At 51.7% G+C, this 21,352-nt stretch overlaps 8 protein-coding genes across 8 annotated transcripts; 4 read left to right on the forward strand and 4 right to left on the reverse strand.

Moving 5' to 3' along the window:
* Positions 1 to 62: 62 nt before the first annotated feature.
* Positions 63 to 1,112, forward strand: EURHEDRAFT_412591 (uncharacterized protein). The gene has a single exon (XM_040781943.1). It carries the CDS (start codon positions 295 to 297, stop codon positions 760 to 762), a length of 468 nt encoding a protein of 155 aa, XP_040638465.1. The 5' UTR covers positions 63 to 294; the 3' UTR covers positions 763 to 1,112.
* On the reverse strand, positions 910 to 2,511 carry EURHEDRAFT_515546 (zinc metalloprotease; the record flags this gene model as incomplete). The annotated part of the gene is made up of 5 exons (XM_040786391.1): positions 910 to 1,142; positions 1,196 to 1,388; positions 1,435 to 2,181; positions 2,246 to 2,428; positions 2,497 to 2,511. 5 exons carry the CDS (start codon positions 2,509 to 2,511, stop codon positions 910 to 912), a joined length of 1,371 nt encoding a protein of 456 aa, XP_040638466.1.
* A 576-nt stretch (positions 2,512 to 3,087) lies between these two features.
* On the reverse strand, positions 3,088 to 4,731 carry EURHEDRAFT_456558 (translation initiation factor eIF2 subunit gamma; the record flags this gene model as incomplete). Its single annotated transcript, XM_040784359.1, has 3 exons — positions 3,088 to 3,118; positions 3,168 to 4,154; positions 4,202 to 4,731. 3 exons carry the CDS (start codon positions 4,729 to 4,731, stop codon positions 3,088 to 3,090), a joined length of 1,548 nt encoding a protein of 515 aa, XP_040638467.1.
* Positions 4,732 to 5,331: 600 nt separating this feature from the next.
* Positions 5,332 to 6,892, reverse strand: EURHEDRAFT_402894 (putative 60S ribosome biogenesis protein Mak11; the record flags this gene model as incomplete). Its single annotated transcript, XM_040780175.1, has 2 exons — positions 5,332 to 5,916; positions 5,969 to 6,892. The coding sequence occupies 2 exons, from the start codon at positions 6,890 to 6,892 to the stop codon at positions 5,332 to 5,334; spliced, it is 1,509 nt and encodes a 502-aa protein (XP_040638468.1).
* A 158-nt stretch (positions 6,893 to 7,050) lies between these two features.
* Positions 7,051 to 12,371, forward strand: eaf1 (MYB and HSA domain protein). Its single transcript, XM_040781944.1, has 5 exons — positions 7,051 to 7,525; positions 7,627 to 7,770; positions 7,860 to 10,591; positions 10,642 to 10,799; positions 10,851 to 12,371. Exons 1-5 carry the CDS (start codon positions 7,482 to 7,484, stop codon positions 11,931 to 11,933), a joined length of 4,161 nt encoding a protein of 1,386 aa, XP_040638469.1. The 5' UTR covers positions 7,051 to 7,481; the 3' UTR covers positions 11,934 to 12,371.
* Positions 12,372 to 12,511: 140 nt separating this feature from the next.
* On the forward strand, positions 12,512 to 14,612 carry spp2 (spliceosome ATPase-activating subunit SPP2). Its single transcript, XM_040781945.1, has one exon. It carries the CDS (start codon positions 12,615 to 12,617, stop codon positions 14,115 to 14,117), a length of 1,503 nt encoding a protein of 500 aa, XP_040638470.1. The 5' UTR covers positions 12,512 to 12,614; the 3' UTR covers positions 14,118 to 14,612.
* On the reverse strand, positions 14,427 to 17,450 carry EURHEDRAFT_456631 (U3 snoRNA-associated protein UTP13; the record flags this gene model as incomplete). Its single annotated transcript, XM_040784366.1, has 3 exons — positions 14,427 to 17,137; positions 17,197 to 17,224; positions 17,277 to 17,450. 3 exons carry the CDS (start codon positions 17,448 to 17,450, stop codon positions 14,427 to 14,429), a joined length of 2,913 nt encoding a protein of 970 aa, XP_040638471.1.
* Positions 17,451 to 17,754: 304 nt separating this feature from the next.
* EURHEDRAFT_412599 (uncharacterized protein) lies at positions 17,755 to 20,639 on the forward strand. Its single transcript, XM_040781946.1, has 4 exons — positions 17,755 to 17,915; positions 18,084 to 18,446; positions 18,498 to 18,742; positions 18,790 to 20,639. Exons 1-4 carry the CDS (start codon positions 17,880 to 17,882, stop codon positions 20,588 to 20,590), a joined length of 2,445 nt encoding a protein of 814 aa, XP_040638472.1. The 5' UTR covers positions 17,755 to 17,879; the 3' UTR covers positions 20,591 to 20,639.
* The last annotated feature ends 713 nt before the right edge of the window (positions 20,640 to 21,352 follow it).

Consider the following 21,352-nt stretch of genomic DNA (forward strand, 5'->3'; position numbering starts at 1 on the left):
GAGAGAAAATTGAAGCTCCGGCGCCGCAAACGCACGGACCCGCAGAATCTTTCTTCAGATTTCATACATTCACATTCATATACATACTCCAACTTCGTACACTTGACGGGTTTGTTTTGATAAAGGGGTTACAATTGCGTTCGCGTCGCATTGGACACTATCTATTTTCTATTCCCTACATTCCTCTCCTCGATCCTCGCGCATCTACACTCACCACACGAGACGAGTCTTGCGACATCCAACCTACACTACAACCACTCTTCTACGCTCCTGCGAAACAATCACACCGCTGCAATGTCAATCAACGGCCCCTCCCCCCTCCCCCCAACAACTCTAACAAGCAATACCCCCATCCCCCAATCCACCGCAAGCGCCTACCTCTCCGCGTACCTCGACCGCGCCTCTACAGACCCCGCGCTCCAGCCCAACGCCAGCATCAGCGAGCATGGCCCCGTCAGCCGCACGACAGCCTCCGCACCAAACCTCATCCTGCATAATCTCAAGCGCGTGCAGGCGGGGCTTGCGGGAGAGGTTCTTGGGCGGGATTTGACGATGATTAGGATGGAGCCGGAGCCCGAGAATGGAGAGGGGGTTTATGAGGCAGGGCAGGAGCAGGAGAGGGTTGTTGAGGAGAAGGAGAAGCCTGTTGATATGGAGATGATGGAGATGGATGGGGAGGGCGAGGGAGTTGATAAGGAGGAGAGAAAGAGGAAGAAGAAGGAGAGGAGGTTGGCAGAGAAAAAGGCTAAGGCTAGGGGTTGATTTGCTTATTGGGGGGGAGAAGTTGCATTGCGATTACGATTGTTTGGCATGGGTCTGCTTTACTGGCGCACGGATAGAGGAGTTTGTATCATAAATCAAAAGTTCATTCTTCACAGCTATTCAACCCCTGTATCAACACCTGAATCCTTACAGCTCCCGGTCACCAGCCTTAACAGGCTCCTCACTATCCTCCGACTTGAGGTCCGTGACCTTTCCACCCGTCCAGCCAAGCGCCTGGAGACGCTCGGAAAGGATAGGGTGGGAGTAGTGGTAGCTAGCGTACATCCAGTCCGCGTCCATGGTGCTCAAGTTCTGGATCTGCAACTTGAGCAGGGACTTGGCGAGTTGCTCGGAATAGCCGAGGTTTTGGGCGAATTCATCTACATATGTCAGTTTATTGCGATAATGACAAAGACACGAGAAGAGAACTTACCAGCTTGGAATTCAAATCTGCGGCTGAGAATGTTCATCAACAGCTTGATCACGGCGTCCATTGGTGCCAGAGCATCAGAGAACAGCAAGAATCCGATCATGATGGGCTGTTCGTTGAAGAAGCCGAAAGACTGGTACAAGGACTTGTTGTTGATAAAGACTGAGAAGAGCGCGAATATGTAGAACATGTGAGACTACATTATTAGCAATTGTCATATAGCGTTGAGGGCCGAAACTCACCTGAGCAATACCAAAAAGCTTGGTAGTGTGGCTCAAACTCCAGTGACCAAGTTCGTGACCCAAAACAGCAACGACCTCATCCGGCTCACTCTTCTCAATCAACGTGTCGTAGATAACAATGTGCTTTTTCCAGGGCAGACCGAAAAAGTACGCATTGCTGTGCGCACTCCGCTTGCTACCGTCGATGACATACAATTCCTGAAGCGGGAACTCCAACTTCCGGGCAAGGTTCTCAACACCCGTCTTCAGCTCACCAGGCTGCAAGGGCGACAGCTTGTTGAACAGCGGCAGGATAGCAATCGGATAGATCGTGATGGCGAAGACCTGAACGAACATACCAAACAGCCACAGATAGTAGAAGAACGAGTCACCAGCAAACTGAATAATCTTAAGCATCCCACTGATAATAGGAGTACCCAAGACAACCCCGAGCATCTGGCCCTTGAGCATATCCGTAACCCACAGCTTCAACGTCTGCTTGTTGAACCCGAACTTCTCCTCGAGAACGAACGTGCTGTAATACGAGACCGGAAGCGACAAAACCGTACTGAGAATATTGAAACCGAAGAGAAACACCAGTGTCTGGCAGATTTCACCTTGGAACCGAGCAGGGAGATACCGAGCGAGCGCGACACCAGCGACACTCCAGAGCTTGGGGAGCACGTCACCGTAGATGAACGCGAGATTCTGAACTTGACCGTAGAGACCAGCGACGAAACCGAACTTGGCTTTGGCGCGACCGTATGCCTACAGCAATAGCATTAGCATTGGCACTCGTTGTCTCTTTACTTCCCCTCCTTTGGTGACGTACCTGAGACTCATCGTAGACTTTTTGCGAAACTTCATTCTCAAGAACCTTGGGCGGCTTTGTCCGCTGCAGGACCTTGTACTGTCGGAAGGACAGAAACCCTTCCAACAGGTACTGGCCCAGCGAGAACCCGACTAGGACGGTCTTCCATGGAAAGAGTGGGCGGTCCAAAAGACGCGCCAGTTGCTACAATATCAACGCGTACCAGTTAGCCAGATTCACGCGAAAGACGAAAGTACAGAATAGCGACTCACCTCGAGTATCCACATGACGGACAGCAGCAACGCGAATGTTGAAGACGCAATGTTGAAGTTGGACGTGGAAAGGCGTTGTGTCCTCTTCGGGAAACGAGCCCAGGGTGACTAAGCAGTCAGCCTGACATACGATGTCAAAATATAGAGTAGATATGCTGGAATTGTCTAAATATAAACACTTAAGGTGTTACTGGAATGCCTATATTTTATGTTTTTCAAATTTGGGTGAGAATAAAATTAAGCGATGACTACGGCTACAGACGGAATATATAATCAAGACCGGACATGGGAGCATTATAAGACGACATAGAACAGCAAGAAATCTTTTCACATAGCAACTTCATAACACGCGTCAGCAAGTAGACCTCCTACTTCACCATCCCTCATCGTCCAGCCCGTCCAATCCATGCTGCCAGACATCCGGCTTCCCCTGGCCTGGGCTTTGGAGGTATAAATCCTTCAACATGGAACGAACCAGAATGGACTCTGCATTCTCTATACCGGGGTAATACCAAATGCTCGCGTCAACTCCTTCGTAACCGTGAAACTTTTCCCATCCTTTCCTTTTCTTTTCGTAATAGTGCAGTAAGTTTAGCTCAAGATGGGCTCGAGGGTGTTACCACTGAAATAAGTCAGCAATCATTCTGGAAATTCTCATGAAGGGTACTTACGCAACAATGTTTGCCCATCCAATCAAACGCCAGTGCTTGTCAATTCTCCGACTGATGGCAATCTTCTCTCCAACCTCTGTGCATGCCGGGCTGGTCAAGCTGAGTTTGGCGGCATCGGCCTTGACACCAACAACCTTGGCACCGGTGGCTGTAGATCCAATGTTAACCATGAGAACCTCGTTCTTTGTCAGCTTGGCAACCTTGGCCTGCTTGCCGTCGGCGGTCTTGACACCCAGCAGACGACGCAGCAAGAAGTAGTTGACTTCCAGTTCGGTGTAGATGGCGGGCAGACGGCCACGGTGACCCAGAACGAAACCAACGAGACGGTCCGCACGGCAGAGCGTAGGGTCGACACGAGTACCAACACCGATCAAACCACCAGGGACGGCGAACTTGAGGTCGTTGTGTTCGGCGAAGAGCGACACAACACGCGAGAAGATGGGACGGCACTGGATCTTGCCGTGCTCGTCCTTGGTGACCAGACCGGGACGGATCTCAATCTCGTCACCCAACTTGAGCACACCGGTCAAGATCGAACCACCAGCAACACCACCCTTGAGCTCGTCAATCTCCGCACCGGGCTTGTTAACGTCGAACGACCGAATAACCATCATGTGAGGCGAGGCGGTAAAGTCACGGAGGGGAACGGGGATGTGCGAGACAAGATGCTCGTTGACAGCGTCGATGTTGTATTTGAGCTGCGCGGAAATGGGAATAATGGGAGATCCGTCGGCAACAGTACCCCGAATGAACTTCAGGATGGATTGGTAGTGCTGCAAAGCTCCATCTTCCCTCATCAAGTCAACCTTGTTCTGCAGGATAATGATATGGCTGAGCTTCATGATCTCAATAGCAGCCAAGTGCTCCGAGGTCTGGGGCTGGGGGCAGGTTTCGTTTCCGGCAATCAACAGAAGGGCGGCGTCCATGACGGCGGCACCTGACAACATGGTACTCATCAGAATATCGTGTCCAGGGCAGTCGACGAACCTAGATTGTCAGCAAACAACCCGCATACACTGTAGAGGTAGACTTACGAAACATGTCTCAACAGCCTGTAGCGACCAGTGCATCCCTCTCTTTCACATGGCGGGTCGACCTCCTTCTCACTCTTGAAACTCTTGAAGCATGTCGGGCGAGGGCACTCAGGGCTGTCGCACTTGTAGATCTTGGCGTTGGCATAACCCAGCTTGATGGTGATATTGCGCTCCAACTCGTTCTTGAAACGGACGGTCTGCACCTCAGAGATAGCCTTGACAACGGTGGACTTTCCGTGAGCGACGTGACCGATAGTACCGATGTTGATGGTCGCCTGACGCGCGATAATCTCGGGGGTGAGGGGGTTGAGTGTGGACAGGTCGATAGTGTCTGGGTTCGGCTGCTCGGGCAGTTCTGGTCGCTGCGGCTGGTGAGTGGGCACGGCGCCCTTCTTCATGGCCGACTTGCTGGGCTTCTTCTCCTGGGGCTCGAGAGGCTCCTGCTCCTCAATCTCTTCCTGGCCGTTGGCGTTGATCATCGGCGAGCCGGGCTGGGACTCCTCATCGGAAAAATCGCCGTTGGTAGCCATATTTGCGGTGGTGTCGATGAAAAAATCTGCTGCGAGTGGCAGAAGACTCTGACCGGTAGTGACAGAGAGAGACGACGGCGGATTAAACGGAGGGGAGGTCAGTGATAGCCTCGTAGCGGTGGTGCGAGTAGTCAAAAGTGGTCGAGAATTGAAAATGGAGGAAATTTGCTGTATTGGGAGCGGGAGGCGATACGATACGCTTTGTCGGCGGTGGTGGGGTTTGTGCAGTGGAGCAGTAGTAGCAGTATGTGTCTGTAAGTATCGTCAATGTTATTGTTTAGAATGTTGGATGGTTTTCTAGATAGTTTTCAGGCGAATATAGAGCTTATGTATTACTATCACTCTTCTTGTCGATTCATATGTATATATATATATATATATATATATAACTTTTTTTTTAAAAAAATTTTTTATATGCATTTTTGCCTAGCTAAACACCTCCTGTGGTGAGTCACGGACCATCAGTACGACAACTGTGGGATTATAGAGATACAAGAGTTTACAATTTTAATCTATGTGGACGCATAACTTTTAATCGATTGAATGCTTTCTTCCAGTGCAGATTTATGAATACATCGTCGGGGTATATAGGACAGTTATCTACTCAACATCACTCTCTTCATCCGATGACTCCTCGCTCTCTCCGTCCTCGTCCTCCTCGTCCTCCTCGTCAAATTCCTCCAGTGTTGACTGATCCTCAACAGGCAGCATCACAAACGCCTTCATACAGGTAATCCGATTGCCAGTCTCGTACGTGTTCAGAAGCTCGCCAGCCTGGGGAGCAGTCGAAGTATTCTCCGAGTCATTCTGCTCTCGGAGCTCCTTGCCATCAACCAACCAGACACGGACGGCCCCGTCACTGTTTGCAGTCACCACAAGGAAGACATCCTTCTTAACCGTTGGCTCATCCTTCAAGTTGAAGACCTCAAAGTCCTTGATACGCCCAGGTAGACCGTTTGCCTTACCACCAAGCTGAGCAATGGGTTCCGCAAAAGGAATGGACGAGTCAGGGTCGTTTTCAGGCTCCCGTAGCTTCTTCGTAGAGTAAAAGATGACTCGTCCATCTTCCGTGGAAACGGCAAGCAAGTCACTCGCATCATCGGATGACGGGTCAATGTTGACATACTTCATCTGGTGAAGCTTACTCCGCGGGTTGGGCACAACTCTGCATGTCGGGATAGAATCCTGTCACCAGTCAGCTTTCTCTCCTAATTATTGTATACCAGGGACAACTTACAATACCAAAAACCACAGCACCCCACTCGAATGCGACGGCGAATTCTTCACCCTTCGAGTTCCATTCGATCTTCCGGCCTTCACCTGAGCTCCACTTGCCCTCCTTGACCGATTGGAGCATCTCCCTGGTAAAGTTCAATACACCGGCCTTCCTTCCCGTCACCAAGTTCCACAGTCTCATGCATTTTTCTCCTTTTCCAACACTGAGCATTAATTTCATACTCGGGTGCACTGCGAAGTCATTCACTCCAGAGGGAGATCCTCCCTCTGGTGCAGTGTCACCGCTGGGTCTTCCTTGGACCTTGGGACGAGGAGCTTTGATGGTCGACACCACGGTCCAATCGCGAGTCTTCGAAATGGAGATGGTGTTGTCATCGGCACAGGTCAAAAGTTTTGAGCGCGACGGGAAGCTCAGCCCAGAGATGCTGGCGGAATGATGTAGGAGGGAGCCCAGTTCGCGATTCTTCGGGTTCTCGAGAACCTTGCTTCCTGCTAGAGTAGGAACGGACGGATACTGATCGTTGACGGCTGGAGGCGCAGCAGACATGGAGTACAGGTTGATGCGCTCATCGGTACTACCACTGGCGAGGATAACACGAGGAGGCTCCGTCGAATCCGGTTTGGGTGCGGGAGACAAGGCGAGACACCGAATAGCCGAAGAATGTGCTTCGAACAGGAACGTATCGGCGAATTGTACCTGCGAAGGGCCAGTAGCAGACTCCTTGGTGTCTTTTGAAGTCAAAGCAGCTGCGGACACTCCTGCAGTGAATCCATGCAACACTCTCTCGTAGGAGCCGGTCACGATTTGCACATTGATGACCGGGACGAACGAGGATTCCTGGTTTGTCGCGGGTTTAGGGACCTTGGACGATTTGTCGGAGGACTGGACATCCTTGGCGGTTTCCTCTCTCTTGCGTTTAGCCATAATGATAAAGAATGAACGATATTTCTTTGCTTGGGTAGAGTTGTTCTGGAATGCTCTCCAGCTGCAACTTTTTTTTCTGCCGTGCGATAGCCAGGCGGTGATACTTGTAGCCTTATTGCCTGATCCGGATACGGTGTAACTGCCTCAGGCTGCAGTGGTATAAATGTAGTCATCATCGAGTCATAAAGTTACATAACTCCCCGAGGCAAGAATCATTTACACCTCAGGCATAAAGATTCCGGTCGCAAAAAGGGTTCAATACGTAACGATACCACCATTCCTTTGCACGAAACCAGCCATCCCCCCTATCCAATACCATACCATACAACAATACGAATACACTCACACCTCCCTCTCCCGTTGACCAAGTCCAAGTCCCCCAACGACTGCCCCGACGAAAGGAAAAAAAAAGAGAAAAAAAAACCCTTCAAGGCGAGCACTTCGTGTCTGGATTTTAGCATCGCATAACACCACCACAACGCCCTTTTTATCATTCTTGAGCGATTTATTCCTTCTGGATGACCTCGCTCAACCCATCCCCCTCGTTTTTAGCGCGTTAATCGGATGTTGTGCTGGTGAAATAGGCTCCATGCTCCGTGACGAGCTTCTCCGGTCCAAGAACGATGAAATCGCGTATGTATTAATTTTTTTAAATCTCACGCTTTTTTCTCTATCAAAAGATACCATTTTTGCCCATTTTCATGCATTGGTTGCTGACGGAGAATTATTTCAAGACGATGTTTGTTGTCGCGGAAGCGCAAATTGAGTGAGCTCTACTTTGCGACCGTGGGCTTAGCCGGCGCGACCGACGGCGCTTCGACCGATTCGCGATATCACCATAAGGAGCAGGCGTTTTTGGACGCCAACGACCTGGCCAAGTAAGTTGCTTATCCTTGTATTACTGTCTTCTCTTAATTTTTATTTCTTTCTATTTTCGCCCTGTATACATGCTAATTCATACATACAGAGGCCACCACTTTGATGAATCTACTCTTCCACCTCTGCCCAACTATGCTACTCTCTTACCACGGCCGGAGGCTAAGGAGGCAGGCCCCCCAGCAGCTGATGTTGGCGCAAAAGGACCACCATCGCAACTAGATGGTGTTTCTACGCCTGCCGGGGGTGCTGTCGACAAGGCACACCAGCATCCCCCTGTAAGGGTTAGGCCTGTCGCACATGCTGAGCAACCTGGCGTAGTTCAGTCTCACGCGCCGGGTCCCGCCCCCGAAACTGTGCAGGAAGTTGGCGTGCCGTCTCCTGCAGGTACTCATCCCGCCCGATTATCCATTTCAGAGCGGAAGGTTTCTGTGCCGGGGACGCCTCAGAGCACTCATGGTTTCGAATCGGCTGGGCCGACTCCGACGGCCGCTGTTCCTGAGAAGATCCATGACAAGCGTCCGTCGCTTGCTCTAGGGCATTCCAGCTATCCTCCTGATCAGCAACCTCTCTCCCCCGTATCTTCGGCTGGTCACTATTCTGGCCATACTTCTATTCCTACTACCACCTCTCCCGACACCAGTCCTGCTGAAGAAGCGACTGCCGCAGCGCAAGATGCCAGCCATAAACCGAAGCATGATACTTCTGTGCATGCACCGCCCGGCCTGGTTTCATCGACGCCAGACGAACAGCTTCGCTTGGAAGAAGCGCAGTCCATCCAGCATGCCAGCAAGTCTATTGATGACCCTGCCAGTGTCAATATCCCATCTTCGAACGAAATAATTCAGGTTTCGACTCCAAGTATACCAAAGGACCAACCAGCGCCACTGCCTTCTGAAGTGAAGAAACCTGATGGAGTTATTGAACCAGTGAATGACGCTCTGGTCCCGACACAGCCAGAAACACCACGACCGCCTGTCGATGCAGCTCCAAAGGCAACGCCGTCTGGCCCTACCGCATTGAAGAAGGCTCAAACAACGCCTGGGCCGCCTCCAGAGAGGATGACCACGCGAGTTTCTTCTGGTGCCATTCGCCACAAGTCTGTGTCTGAGATCTTAGGAGAAACACCAAAGCGTACGGTCTCTCCATCTGAGAAAGAGTCGCCACGGGCTGCCATGACTCCGGAGAAGAGCCCGCCCGAATCCCCGGCTCGAATGCGTTTCAAGGATCGCAAGGACCGCGAAAAGGAAAGGAGTAGACTCTCGACCGTTGTATTCCCGAAGCAGCAGCAACTACAGCAGCAACAGCAAGAGAAAGCTGATTCGTTGAATCTTGTGCGCCAAAACATCGGTGATCTGGCTAGGCTGAATGAGGAGCAGGACTATTTGTTTACCCTATTCCAGAGCAAGGCTTACGCTCCTCCTCGAGGCACTAACCTCGGCACACTTGTTGCCTCTGCGCACAAGACGCTGAGCACTAGCAATCATCTCGTCGAGTACCAGGAGCAAATGGATTGTCGCACTCTTCGTCGGATTTACGCGCTGCAGAATGCCAACAGATGGCCTCTTCGCCAGTACAAGCGTTCAATTGAGCCTCCGCGCCAAGGGACCCACTGGGATGTGCTTTTGGACCACATGAAGTGGATGCGAACGGACTTCCGGGAAGAACGCAAATGGAAGATCGCGGCTGCAAAATGCTGCGCGGACTGGTGCGCTGAATACATCAACAGCGACCCTGAGCACCAGACGTTGCTGCGTGTGCAGGCGAAGATTCCGTCTCGGAAGGCGGACGCGGAGGGAAGCCACAACCAGAAGACCGACATGATCTCGCCTCCCGAAATGGGCGACGAACCGATGGCAGGCGTCTCTCACCCTACTCCAGACCTAATTCCCTCAACAGAGGAAGATTCCGTGGACGAAGCTTTCAATGACGAACCGCGCCATGACTTACCTAATACTGTTGCACCTGCAGCTATCTTCTCATTGGGATCGGACGAATTCACATTCTCCCTCGATATGACACCGGCCGCTGAGAAAATTCTTGACGAACTCCCTATATACACCCCTGTCAATATCGCTCCCGATACCAAACTTCCGACATTCAAGGCCCCTCCTGATATTGCTTGGAAGACAGATATTCTCCCAGTCTCCAAGTATGCGACTGGCAAGATCCGTTTCAGCGAAGAAGGGCCGCCGAGAAAGCGAAGCCGCTACGACTATTCGCAATATGAACCAGAGGAGCCACCTTTGTTGGAGTGGACACCAGAACAGACCAACGTTGCTCTATTCCGACCGGAAAACCAGCCTATTCGCGACCGGATTCACCCTGGCCATTCTTTCCGACCGCCAACCGAATATCCTATGCCGTCTGTCGGGTTCTTTGAATCAAGGCAATCATCCCAGTGGACGTACGCAGAGGACGATGAGCTACGACGCCTTGTGAAGGATTATCCATACAACTGGTCGCTCATTTCCAGCTGCCTTTCGCCATCGTCACCGTTCACGTCTGGTGCAGAGAGAAGGACGCCGTGGGAATGTTTTGAGCGATGGATAGGGCTGGAAGGATTGCCAGCGGATATGTCCAAGACACCATATTTCCGGGCTTACCATCAGAGGCTGGAGACGGCGCAGCGAAACGTGCTCGCACAACAGCAGGCCGCCCAACAACAACAGGCACAGCAGCCAAACGCACCGCCGGTCCGTAGGAGGACAACACAACCTCTTCGAGTCGACCGCAGAAGGTCTTCTAAACACATTACTTTGCTTGATGGAATGCGCAAGTTGGCCAAGAAGCGGGAGACTATGCTTCAAAAGCAGCAACATGGTAAGTATCAAGTTCTTTTAGCGAAATTGATTGGCTAACATCTCTATTAGCTTCTCACCTGGCTTCGATGAGAAAGGTCAATGAGGCCAATCAACCGAAGCCCCCGATCACGACGCCTGCTGAGTTCAGTCGGCTAAAGTACGAGCGGGAAATGAAGCTGCAGGAGAGGCAAGAACAATACCGGCAGCAGATGATTGCACAACAAAGGGTAAGTGTTCATTTGTTCTAACACAGCAGTATGCCCGCTCACAGGAAACAGGCGAATCTGGCTGCTCAACGTGGGGGTCAAGTGCCCAACCAGCAACCAATGATAAACGGCCAAGCTGGAAGGAATCCAAACGGTATGCCTAATGGTGCACCTGGAATGCCAAACGGCGCACCGAATGGGATGCCGAATGGCATGGCAGCTAGCGTTAGTGTTAACCAAGGTCGTCCCATGCAAGGAATGCCTGGTGGCGCACCCGTCAATGGCCCCATGGCGCCGAATCCGATGGCGATGAAGATGATGCCCCAAGCGGGGATGCAGCAGACCACCGGTGGTCGACCCGGATTGCCGATGCAAACTTCTCCGGATAACACACGAGTCATCCGGGAGGCGAATCGTCTTCAAGAGCAGCAACGTATCCTGCAGTCTCGACAGCAACAGCCACAGCAAGCCCAGCAGCAATTTCATAATCCGCAGCAGTTTGGGCCGCAGGGATCTCACTCCCCCAATCTCAACATGCCAAACGTCAACGGCACGCCGAACAACCCCGCTATGATGGCAGCGCTTCAAGCCAATGGTGGAATCCAAAGCCCACCTTTCCACAACGGCACTCCCCAGGGGGTGTCTACGCCTTCTCCTCGGATGGGACAACCGAACCCGCTTTCCAGTGGATTGGTTCCGACTATCAGCAACATTCAAAGCCAAATCCAACGGGCTCATCCGAACATGCCTCCTGAACAAGTGACTAAACTGGCCACGGAGCGTCTACACCAGTACCAGCAGCAGCAACAACAGCGCATGTCTCAAGCCGCCATGAACGCCGCTGCGGGTAATATTGGCAGTGTCCAAGCCAACTATCAGGTGTCGCCCGACTTCCACCAGCCTCAAGCGGGAGCCAACGGCGGGCCTGGCATGCAGGTACCTCAAACGCAAGGATATTCGCCTATGATGCGAGTTCCGCAGACTGCCCAGCCGAACCGCGTAAATGCTGGGTCACCTGCCATGAACGGAGCCGTTGCTCAACAGAGTCGGAGTGCAACTCCACAGGCACAGCGCACGAGTAGTACTCAAGGGACCGCTGTTCCGGGTTCTAACAAAAGCCCGAACCTTCCACAAGCGCAAACCGCTACGAGCTGAGACTTCCATCCGCTTGGCCGATATCCTTACCTCACCTTTCTCTTTACGCTTCGATTGTACATATTGTTTTCACGAACGCTTTTTAAACCCCCTTCTTTTGATCATCCTTTCCGTTTCTCCCCACACTCGATCCGCAATGCGGATGTTATCCCACTGCTACTGCTACACCCTGATTTCTCCGTACCGCCTCACCTGTTGTCGTTACTTTGCCTTCTCTCCTCCCCGACTCACCTTACTTTGGCGCCTCTATTTTCATGTATTTGGCCACGCTTATTCCTGGATCTACCGGCATGTAGGTCCTTACAGGCGTTGGAGTGATAGTTTACTCTTTGGTACCAACACGTGTATTGATAATGCGATTAAGAACCGGAAGTACCTTCACAGTGTACCCGACCGGCCATTGGAATGAATTCAAGTCTAACAAGAATCAATTATTACGAAGTATGATTAGTGAATTGTAGTCTGATAAGCTGCTAATGTAGACGTGCTCGTAATGCAGCCGATCCAAGCGCGCGTTTAGGTTTCGAGGTCGCCACCGCTTTGAGCCGCCTCATAGCTCAAGCTCCAGACTCATTACCTTCTCTCTTTACTCGAGTTTTTGTTTCTTATAGAACGAGTCCATATGTCTCTATTTGGATACCATTATCAATTCTAGCCAAAATACAACAAAAGGCATCCACAATGTCACCACCACCCGAAGATACGAATGCCCCCAAAAAGCCCTTCTCCCTCTCCCTCTCAAGCACCTCCCAATCCAAAAAGACCCCCTTCAATCTCAAACCCTCCTCCCGCGACCCCCAAACACCAAATCGCGCTCTCCCCCGTCGCCCACATCACCTCCACCATGACGACGACTCCGACAACGACGACGAAACCCACCCAGCCGCTGAGGCCGTAACGGGTTTCGATACGCTTACTGGTGCAGCGATCGCGGCAGACGGGACCAAGATTAGCACCGAGAAGGAAAAGCTGGTTATACCCGTTGCGAGCGGGAATAGTTGGCGCGAGAAGGCTGGCGTTAATGTGCGAGCGAAGGGAAAGAATTTGCTTCCGAAGGAGGTGCAAGCGATTAGGGAGGCTGAGAAGAGGGGCGAGACGGCTGGAGATAATGTTGAGAGGGAGGGACCAAGTATGGCGTTTGGGATTAGTTTTGCGCAGCCTGGTCAAGGGGAGAAAGAGACTGGGGATGGGGATAAAGAGATGAACGATGCGGATAAGGAGCCGGCGCCTGCTGCTGAGGAGCGGAAACTGCGGACAGAAGATGAGATTGCGCTGCAGGCTCTTATTCGGGAGACTACTGGGGAGGTACAAAGGGGGTCAGATTTGGTTATTGAGTCTGCAAAACGCGATGAGGGTGAAGACATGGGCCCAGGATACGATGAGACGAACTCTTTCCGCGCTGATGTTGAGGCGCGTCCTGAGCCTGCAACATTGGACCAATACAATGCGATTCCTGTGGAGGAATTCGGCGCAGCATTACTACGGGGTATGGGCTGGAAAGACGGACAGTCGATTGGAAGGGGTAACTACGGCTCGACGGCGAATCCTACCCGTCCGCGTATCCCGGAACGGCGACCTGGTTTTCTTGGAATCGGAGCAAAAGATCCCTCTGGCGGTAAAGGCGCAGAGGTGGAACTGGGCGCTTGGGGCAAATCGTCAATGCGCAAGGGTGCTCGAAATGCCGAGAAAGAGGGTGGAGGGAGTACTGAGGGTGTTTATATGCCCATTATGATGCGGAACAAGCAGACGGGCGAATATGTCACCGAGGAAGAGCTTAGGGCTCTCCAGAAAGAGGCCAAATCTCGAAAAGTCGACAAGGATGATGAGTGGAAGGAGCGACGGGATCGCAATCTGGAAAAGAGCGGACGCGATAAGGACCGTGACCGTGACTACAAAAGACACGACTACGACAATGACGACCGATACGAAAGGCGGAAGGGATCTTCGCGACGAGATAGAGATAGAAGCTCTTCTGGCGATCGCTATTCAAAACGTGATCGGAGAGACAAAGATGATCGGTACTATCGGGACCGTGATAGCACAAAAGATCGCGAGAGGGAGAGGCGTCATCGGTATCGCGATGATGATCGGTACAGTTCTAGGCATTCTTCCTCCAGGCGTGATCGGGATCGGGACCGCGACAGTGACCGTGATTCGCACAGGAGGAGACGTGATGATCGATAGAGTGGCCTTTGGGGTACTTACAGACGAGGATGGAATTTATCCGACACAATTTCAGCATTTCAGAATTTCCCTGTATTATATTTATGCTTTAGATTGTCTATATACAATTGATACCCTTGCTGGCATGTCGATTGAGCCACGCTACTATCCTTGTATGGAAAAATTCGACCGTTCCATAACAATGTGCTCGATTTCACATACAGTAGACTCAAAAATTGTCTATAATTGCTTTTATATGTTCCCAATCCAATATCATAAACAATGCAAACAAATACTCCACAAATGCGCCATAGATATCACACCGTCATTTTATGCCCCAAGCATAAGCACATCTTTCTCCTCCCCATTAATCCCAGACCCAGGCTCCCCAAGTCCACCCAACCCAACACCCCCATCCATCTCGCCCAGAACCCATTCCACCAAGTAACTATCATCCGCCAACTCTTCAACCCGGCGATAATGCCGTTCCGTGTATGCAGCCAACGCCTGCAGGATATCCTCCATGCCGGCTGCGGTAGCCCTATCACCGCGCTTCGCCATACTCGACTTCGCAAGCTCGACGAATGTCGATGCGGGGTATGAGCGGAACAGTGCGAACAAGATACGCTGCGAAATACGCGCTGTCCGCGCGTTGGTGTTCCAATCCCGAAGACGAAGGAGGAGGGTCCGCAGATTCGACGGGTCAAGAGTCTGCAGGACCTCGTCGATGGAGGGGTCACCGGTTAGACTATTCTCGCGTGCGTCGCGATCTTCCTGTGTAGCGTAGGGATCATCAGCGACGTCGACGGCCTCGTTGAAGAGGGTCAGGAGACGGCCTGGGTGGTTGAGTTGGAGGGCGAGGGTGATAGCTTCGCGGTAGGCGCCGGCGCGAATGTAATTCTGGAGTTGTTGGTCTTGTTCGATGCGGAGGGAGTTGGCATTCACGGAGGCCGTGTAGGTGGCGGAGGTGGTGTCTGTCCAGACGGTTACTGTTGCGTCTGCGGAGCCAGAGGCGAGGGCGTAGGGGGAGGTGTTAGTGGTGTTCTTGTTGTCGAAGGGTTTGGTGTCTGTGCGGGAGCCGGAGGGGTAAGGGCTGGTGAGGGCCCAAACGCGATCTGTGTGGTTGTCGAGGGTGGTTTCAAGCTCGCCGGTGTACGGGGACCAGACCTTGACCAGACCATCGGCAGCTGCTGATGCGACAAGAGGACGGGCCTGTGCGGCAGCGGTGCTGCCGGATTGCTGTGCTTGGTCGTCCTCGTCCTCATCCTCGTCACCGCCTTTCTTGGAAAGGTCTGGAGGAGGGAGCCAGAGCACCTTAAGGACGCTGTTGGTGTGGCCTTCGAAAGTCAGCAGACAGCTGTAGTCTGCCAAACTCCAGATCTTGACGGTCTTGTCTCCAGATCCAGTAAGGACCAAGCCGCGGTTGGTACTCGTGCGGTTATCGGTGTTGAGGATGGGCGTGTCTTTGGGCGAGAAGCGAACAGACCAAACACCTCTCTTGTGGCCACGGAGAAGACCGATTGTGGTGCCGTCCTCGGCGGACCAGATCTTCACTGTACGGTCCTGCGAGGCGGACGCAAACAAGGTAGATGTGGGGTTCATGTCAAGAGCGTTGATGTCCTTTTCGTGCGCTTTCCGAGTGAAGGACGCCTTTGCAGAATGAGGCTTCGAAGACGTGAGCGGGGCGAGCTTGGCTGTCTCCCATCGCTTGATGGTGCGGTCTTGCGAACCAGTGAGCATGAACGACGGTGGGTGGTTCAATGGATCCTTGTAGGCAGGAGTACCGACAGGTGGTGGTACATGTGGGAGAGCAATAGCTCCGAGGGATTCGGCGTGACCTGTGAAGACTGCGAAGCAGGTATAAGACGACGTCTTGGGGTCGAGACGCCACAAACGTGCGGTGTTATCTTTGGCACCTGTTGCCAACCAGTGACCGGACCAGTCCACGTCAAGACAGATGATAATGTCGTCGTGACCCTCAAGATGAGTGACATCCGCGCCAAAATACTCCCCATCAACCGACGACCGGTCCTCAGACGGGCCTACCGACACCACTCTGATGCTTTCAGTATTTGTGGCTAGAGCCAGCATGGACCGGTCAGGTCCAACGTATGCAAGATCGATGATTTCGTCGTCGTTGCCGGAAATGCGCCTGGTAACAGCCAACGGCTCGAGAGTCGAGCCGGGTTTGAAGTCGGACAGAGATTTCAGAGAGTGAAAGCGGATGGTCTGATCGGCGTGAACAGTCATCACAAAGGGCATGCCAGGAGTATACTGAATGGAAACCACGGCTTCGAACTCCGATGCAGGTTCCTGCTCCTGAGTGACTTCACTTCCTCGATTGCAGTCCCACACACGGAGCCTACCATTCTCTCCACCGATCATGCACAGCTCGCTGTCTGTAAGGAAAGATGCAGCTTCAACGCTCTCCAGAACAGGGATAATTCTGCGTGTCTTCCATGTGCGCACATCCCAGACAATCACAGTTTTGTCACGGCTAGCCGACAGTAGGGCATTTTCCAAAGGCGAATATGACAGGCCCCGCACAACGGAAACATGGGACTCAAGGTTGGCGAGAGACTTTCTCTTGTTCAGATCCCAGATGCGCACTCTACCCTCCTCGCTTCCGGAAGCAAGACGGAATCCAGTGGGCGAGCCGATGGCAGCGTCCTCCATGTCTTCGTCATCGGAATCGGCAGCCTTTTTGGACTTCTTCTTCTTGGAAGTAGACTTGTTGTCACTGTCGCTCGTAGGGACTTCGAAGAAGCACAGAGCGGATACAACGCCTCCGTGACCGTGGAAAGTGTGCGTCGCAAACCCTCCCCGGATATCCCAGACTTTGATGGATCCGTCTGCTGCTCCGGTTGCTAACAATGTCCCGGTAGCGTCAACTGTGGTGGTAACGACAGGTGCGGTGTGAGGTTTGAGGGATCTGACAAGCGTCGCTTCAATTTGCGAAGCTTCGTCGAGAGGTGTGAGGGCGTAGATCCGCATCGACATGGATCGCGAGCAGGTAATGACATGAGAAGCCGAAGGAGTGACTAAAAATGGTTAGTTGACCGTTTCCCTCCATAATAGACTATCCAATGCAAGAACGTACTGGCTAGACTGGTGACGATTTCTCCATCCTATGCAACTGTTAGTCTGCGCAATTCGTCGCCTGACAATTGGAAAACTTACACCCTCCAGATTGGCAAGCTGGTCGCCAGACTCAAGATCCACAATAAGGACCTCTTCACCAACACATGCGGCCAGCAAACGGCCACTAGCATCCAGCGCAGTGCTCCCTCCGGTGTATATGGGGCGAAGCGTCCGCGACGCCTCAAAGGTCGTCTTCACGACGGCTTTCGACATGGTGTTTCGGGCTATTTCAAAGTAGAGTCACTAGAAAACTATCGCGCCATCCTATACTTCACGAGAAATGAGTTGTAAAACAAGTGCAACAACCTGCGTCGCTAATGACTGGTTGTTCACAGCTTCAACCGGGGAACTTTTCATCTTTTTTTCGATGCGTTTGGATCGTTTGCATTGTTTGGGAAGTTTGCATTACGGTTGAGATAAAGTTGGCATGTCCAACAAACGCGGCAAGCGCCCACGTGATTGCGGCGCCTGTTTCCGCGGTGTTCTTTGACAAACATCTATCATCATCGCTAATATTGTCCACGATAATAGCTTGGTATTGCTAGCTTGCTGCGGCTTTCTAACTCTTTGTTTGTATCTGTGTTGCATAGTGCTATGAGTACCTCGATAATTCGTTGACGGTGACCCGAGTCTAGTTGCAAAATGGGGCGACAGGCTTATCTGAATCGGCTCGCTTTGGTAGGCTTTCCATATTTTCTTTGTAGCTTCAAAATTTTCGATATGCTTCTGTTTTGCTGTACTCCCAAAGACTATGTTCCAAGGATAGTTGGTTGTATAAAATAGCATTTTTTTTCCTTCCATGATCTCATACACTGAGCCTTTTTTGGCCTATACTGACTATTTAAGGGCCGATCTCCGTACGAACCCCCAGAGCGTGCTCCCAGCCCGCCAGATGAGCCGGTTTCCGGATACCGGGAGCCTAGTATCCATGCAGATGGCTACGTGCAGCGCTATGATGACCGAGGACATCCGGTAAATCCTGAATCCAAGGCACTCGGGAAGGAATTGCGAAAGGCCAAGAATGACATCTTGTCAACCATGGGCGTTGTCGTTAGCGGCGAAGATGGAGGGGATGGAACGCCCAATGAGCAGCAGAAAATCAACATGATAGCTGCCGAGAACGACTATGGATTGGTTATGGCAACCTTAGATCAGGTGTCTGTTTTCCTGGGTTCGTGGTGGACGTCATCACTTACAGGGCGGATACAGGTAGTCTACTTCACTTGAAGTGCTCGAGATTCTCAGGCTGACTGTGCTCAGACATTTAAAAGCTACACTCATGTTCCTTTGACGCATATCATAAACTATGAGCGTGATTCTATTGGAATTGCCGGTTTCTACTTTGCTGGGATTCCGGCGTGGACTGTGTCGACCTGCCTGTCCATCTGTCGACACCATCCTCTAGAGCGGTTGATTCTATTTCTACAGAGTCACCTAACGCAATATTCTCCTAACGAGTTTTGTACTAAGATCATACAAGCTTCATTCACCACAGTACACTATGCGTATGTAAAGTTTCTCGGTTCGTGAAATTGCTACTAATACCTAATAGGACGAGGGGGGTTTTACTAGTTCTAGCCGTACAGACATACATGTACTCTCTTTTACAATCTCTGCACCTTGTCCACCCATATTGCATGCCGAGCACCAGTTTCTTTGTGCCATTTGGCGAACTTGCACCGACACAACTCCTCTCTTTGCCGGCAAACCTCTCCTTTGACTCGTTGGCCAAGTTCTGTATGGGTATCTTGAAGACACCCTCGCTTTTGGTTTACTTATACGTCTACTTGCGTCCCATAGTTGAAATTAGGCTCTACCGGTTGATTCGCCGACGGCTACCAAAGCCTAGCCTTGCTGATGAGCTCTCTATCCGGGTGGCTTTTGAGAATGACCTCATTGATTGGATGGTGCCAACACTCGGCCGCAGGGCAGAAGAAGAGAATCGTCGTGGTAGTCTGACGTTTTATGAGGATATTAAGTATGAATTATCTGTTCTTCGGAACTGGGCACTTTCATGGTTCGGTTTCAAACGGGCACAAGCACTGAGTCATCTAGACAACGCTTCCCAGAGAGAAGAGAGAATTGAATCATTACGCCAGTGCATTGAAGAATTGCAGAATGGGCCAGGGGAAGTGCAAACCCGAACAAATCAGCGAGAGCGTCCACAGCCATTAGCAGAACGAACTCCTGCTAGGAATGGAGGCATTTGGCCTAGTTCGACCACTCCGAATCTTTCCGTACAAACTTCTGGGCCAGGAACCAGCTTTCATGGGGATCGTATTCTGCAGAATGAAGAAAATCGGGTTTCGCAGTCGCCTGACGCTATGAGCACTGATATCTTCTCAGACATGCCTCCGTTGGAAGGGACAAATGCTACTATAAATGAAGACGAGACACATCAAATGGTCGATGCCGAACAATCTCGAAATCAAGATGAAAATCGACGGTTTTCGCGTTCCAATACCCTCTTCTCTCGGCCATCCTCTCCCGAGACGTCCCCTCCGACTTCGCCTCGAGTACGTGCTTCGTTGATCCATCAGAGCTCGGACATTATCACGATGCAGCTGGAATTGCTGGGAAATCGCAATACACATGGCCAAGGACAAGCAAACCTCCGACCCAGAAACGCCAACTTGGGCGAATTACCAGCAGATCGCAGATCGGTCACGGAGTTTCTGGACTCTCTTCTGCCAAATACAGACCAGAATCTTGCTACGATATTGAATGACGCAGTGGACAGCGACGGCCTGTCTAACGTGACTGCAGGGGCTTCTCAAATCTTGCCCGATGCCCCATCTGCTCCTACCTCCCAGGATCAACCAGCAGAAGAAGCTGATTCAGGACTTGCCAACATACTGCCCGACAATAACGAGGAGCAAACGCTAGAAGAAGCTCTCAACGACCCACTTGGTCCCGAATATGATGACGAGAACCGCTCAAACCCGGAACTCCCTCTCCCAGCGCCAAATGCGCACCCTCGACAACTGACCGGACCACCCGGCTCCCCTGCGCACAGGGTGACAATTCTCTCATCCCACCCAGTCGACTCCCTCGCCTCACATCTTGCATCGATGCTGACGACTGTGATCTTCCTCCCGCTTGAATCCATTTACCTCCGCTCTCTGGCGTCCTCGTTTCTCTCATCGCGAGACTCGTCTTCTGCTCTCCTCTCTGACGTCCGCACCTTTGGTGCATGGGGCGGAGGGGGCTCCCGAACTGGCATTCTTACCTATGTTGGCAAAATGGCTCTTATGGTGAGCGTACAAGCTGCAGTAAATGCAAGCGTGTGGGGTATCATATCTGGTGCTGCTATCAGAATCGGAAAGAAGTTCTGTGGCTGGGGAAGTTTATAAAACGAACTGGTGAAAAGGTCACATGCATGATCACCATTATGTACTATAATATGCAAAAAAAAAAAAAAAAAAAAAAAAAAAAAAAAAAAAACACAAATCATTCCCTCAAACATGACCTCCTCTATAACACGACACCGTGTACTCTCAAGTATTCTCCGTCAACCCCATGACATTTCCAAACAAATCATTGGCATCTTCCTGCACTTCCCCATTCCCAACATCCACAAGTCTTTTAACTCCAAATGACTTTGCGAGGAAATACTGATGCACAACTTCCGGCACAACAGGGATATAGTTTAGCACCCGCTGCTAACAGATGCATCGTGGAAACACCAAACGCGTCGTCCTGCGCGTCGCCAAGATGCGTTAGAATCTTCGTCGCACCCTCGCCGGATACACCGTACGCGGACGTGCAAAAGGGGCTCATGGACCAGTACACGTTTCGTCGATAGCCAGGAAGGCGCTCGATGTTATTCCTGGCCCAGCCAAGGCACTTATTGTGGAGACAAACACCCGAGTCTTCATATACGATCACGACGGTATGGAGGCCTCGTGTGCGCCAGGAGGGTGCGACTGAGAGAACGAAGATTTTCTCTTATTTTATATCGCAGGTAATCGGTAGGATGTAACGCGCCTGGCTGGTTGAGGGCTCTGAATTGAGCTTTTTGGAATTAGATTGGGTTTATGTGTTGTACTTTGAGGGAGTATCTCCGAGGCCTACTGCTGCACCGCACGATAAAGCGTACTTGTACTTCGTACAGT

Source organism: Aspergillus ruber (genome assembly GCF_000600275.1).
Source record: "Aspergillus ruber CBS 135680 unplaced genomic scaffold scaffold00014, whole genome shotgun sequence".
Classification (NCBI taxonomy): domain Eukaryota; kingdom Fungi; phylum Ascomycota; class Eurotiomycetes; order Eurotiales; family Aspergillaceae; genus Aspergillus; species Aspergillus ruber.

Excerpts from the sequence above, each read along its gene's own strand:
- EURHEDRAFT_412591 (XM_040781943.1), top strand. The coding sequence starts at position 295 with ATGTCAATCAACGGCCCCTCCCCCCTCCCCCCAACAACTCTAACAAGC.
- eaf1 (XM_040781944.1), top strand. The coding sequence starts at position 7,482 with ATGCTCCGTGACGAGCTTCTCCGGTCCAAGAACGATGAAATCGC. Across the intron at positions 7,771-7,859 it reads GACGCCAACGACCTGGCCAA|AGGCCACCACTTTGATGAAT; the intron begins GTAAGTTGCTTA and ends TCATACATACAG. Across the intron at positions 10,800-10,850 it reads AGATGATTGCACAACAAAGG|GCGAATCTGGCTGCTCAACG; the intron begins GTAAGTGTTCAT and ends CACAGGAAACAG.
- spp2 (XM_040781945.1), top strand. The coding sequence starts at position 12,615 with ATGTCACCACCACCCGAAGATACGAATGCCCCCAAAAAGCCCTTCTCC.
- EURHEDRAFT_412599 (XM_040781946.1), top strand. The coding sequence starts at position 17,880 with ATGGGGCGACAGGCTTATCTGAATCGGCTCGCTTTG. Across the intron at positions 18,447-18,497 it reads CACTTACAGGGCGGATACAG|ACATTTAAAAGCTACACTCA; the intron begins GTAGTCTACTTC and ends GACTGTGCTCAG. Across the intron at positions 18,743-18,789 it reads TTCACCACAGTACACTATGC|GACGAGGGGGGTTTTACTAG; the intron begins GTATGTAAAGTT and ends AATACCTAATAG.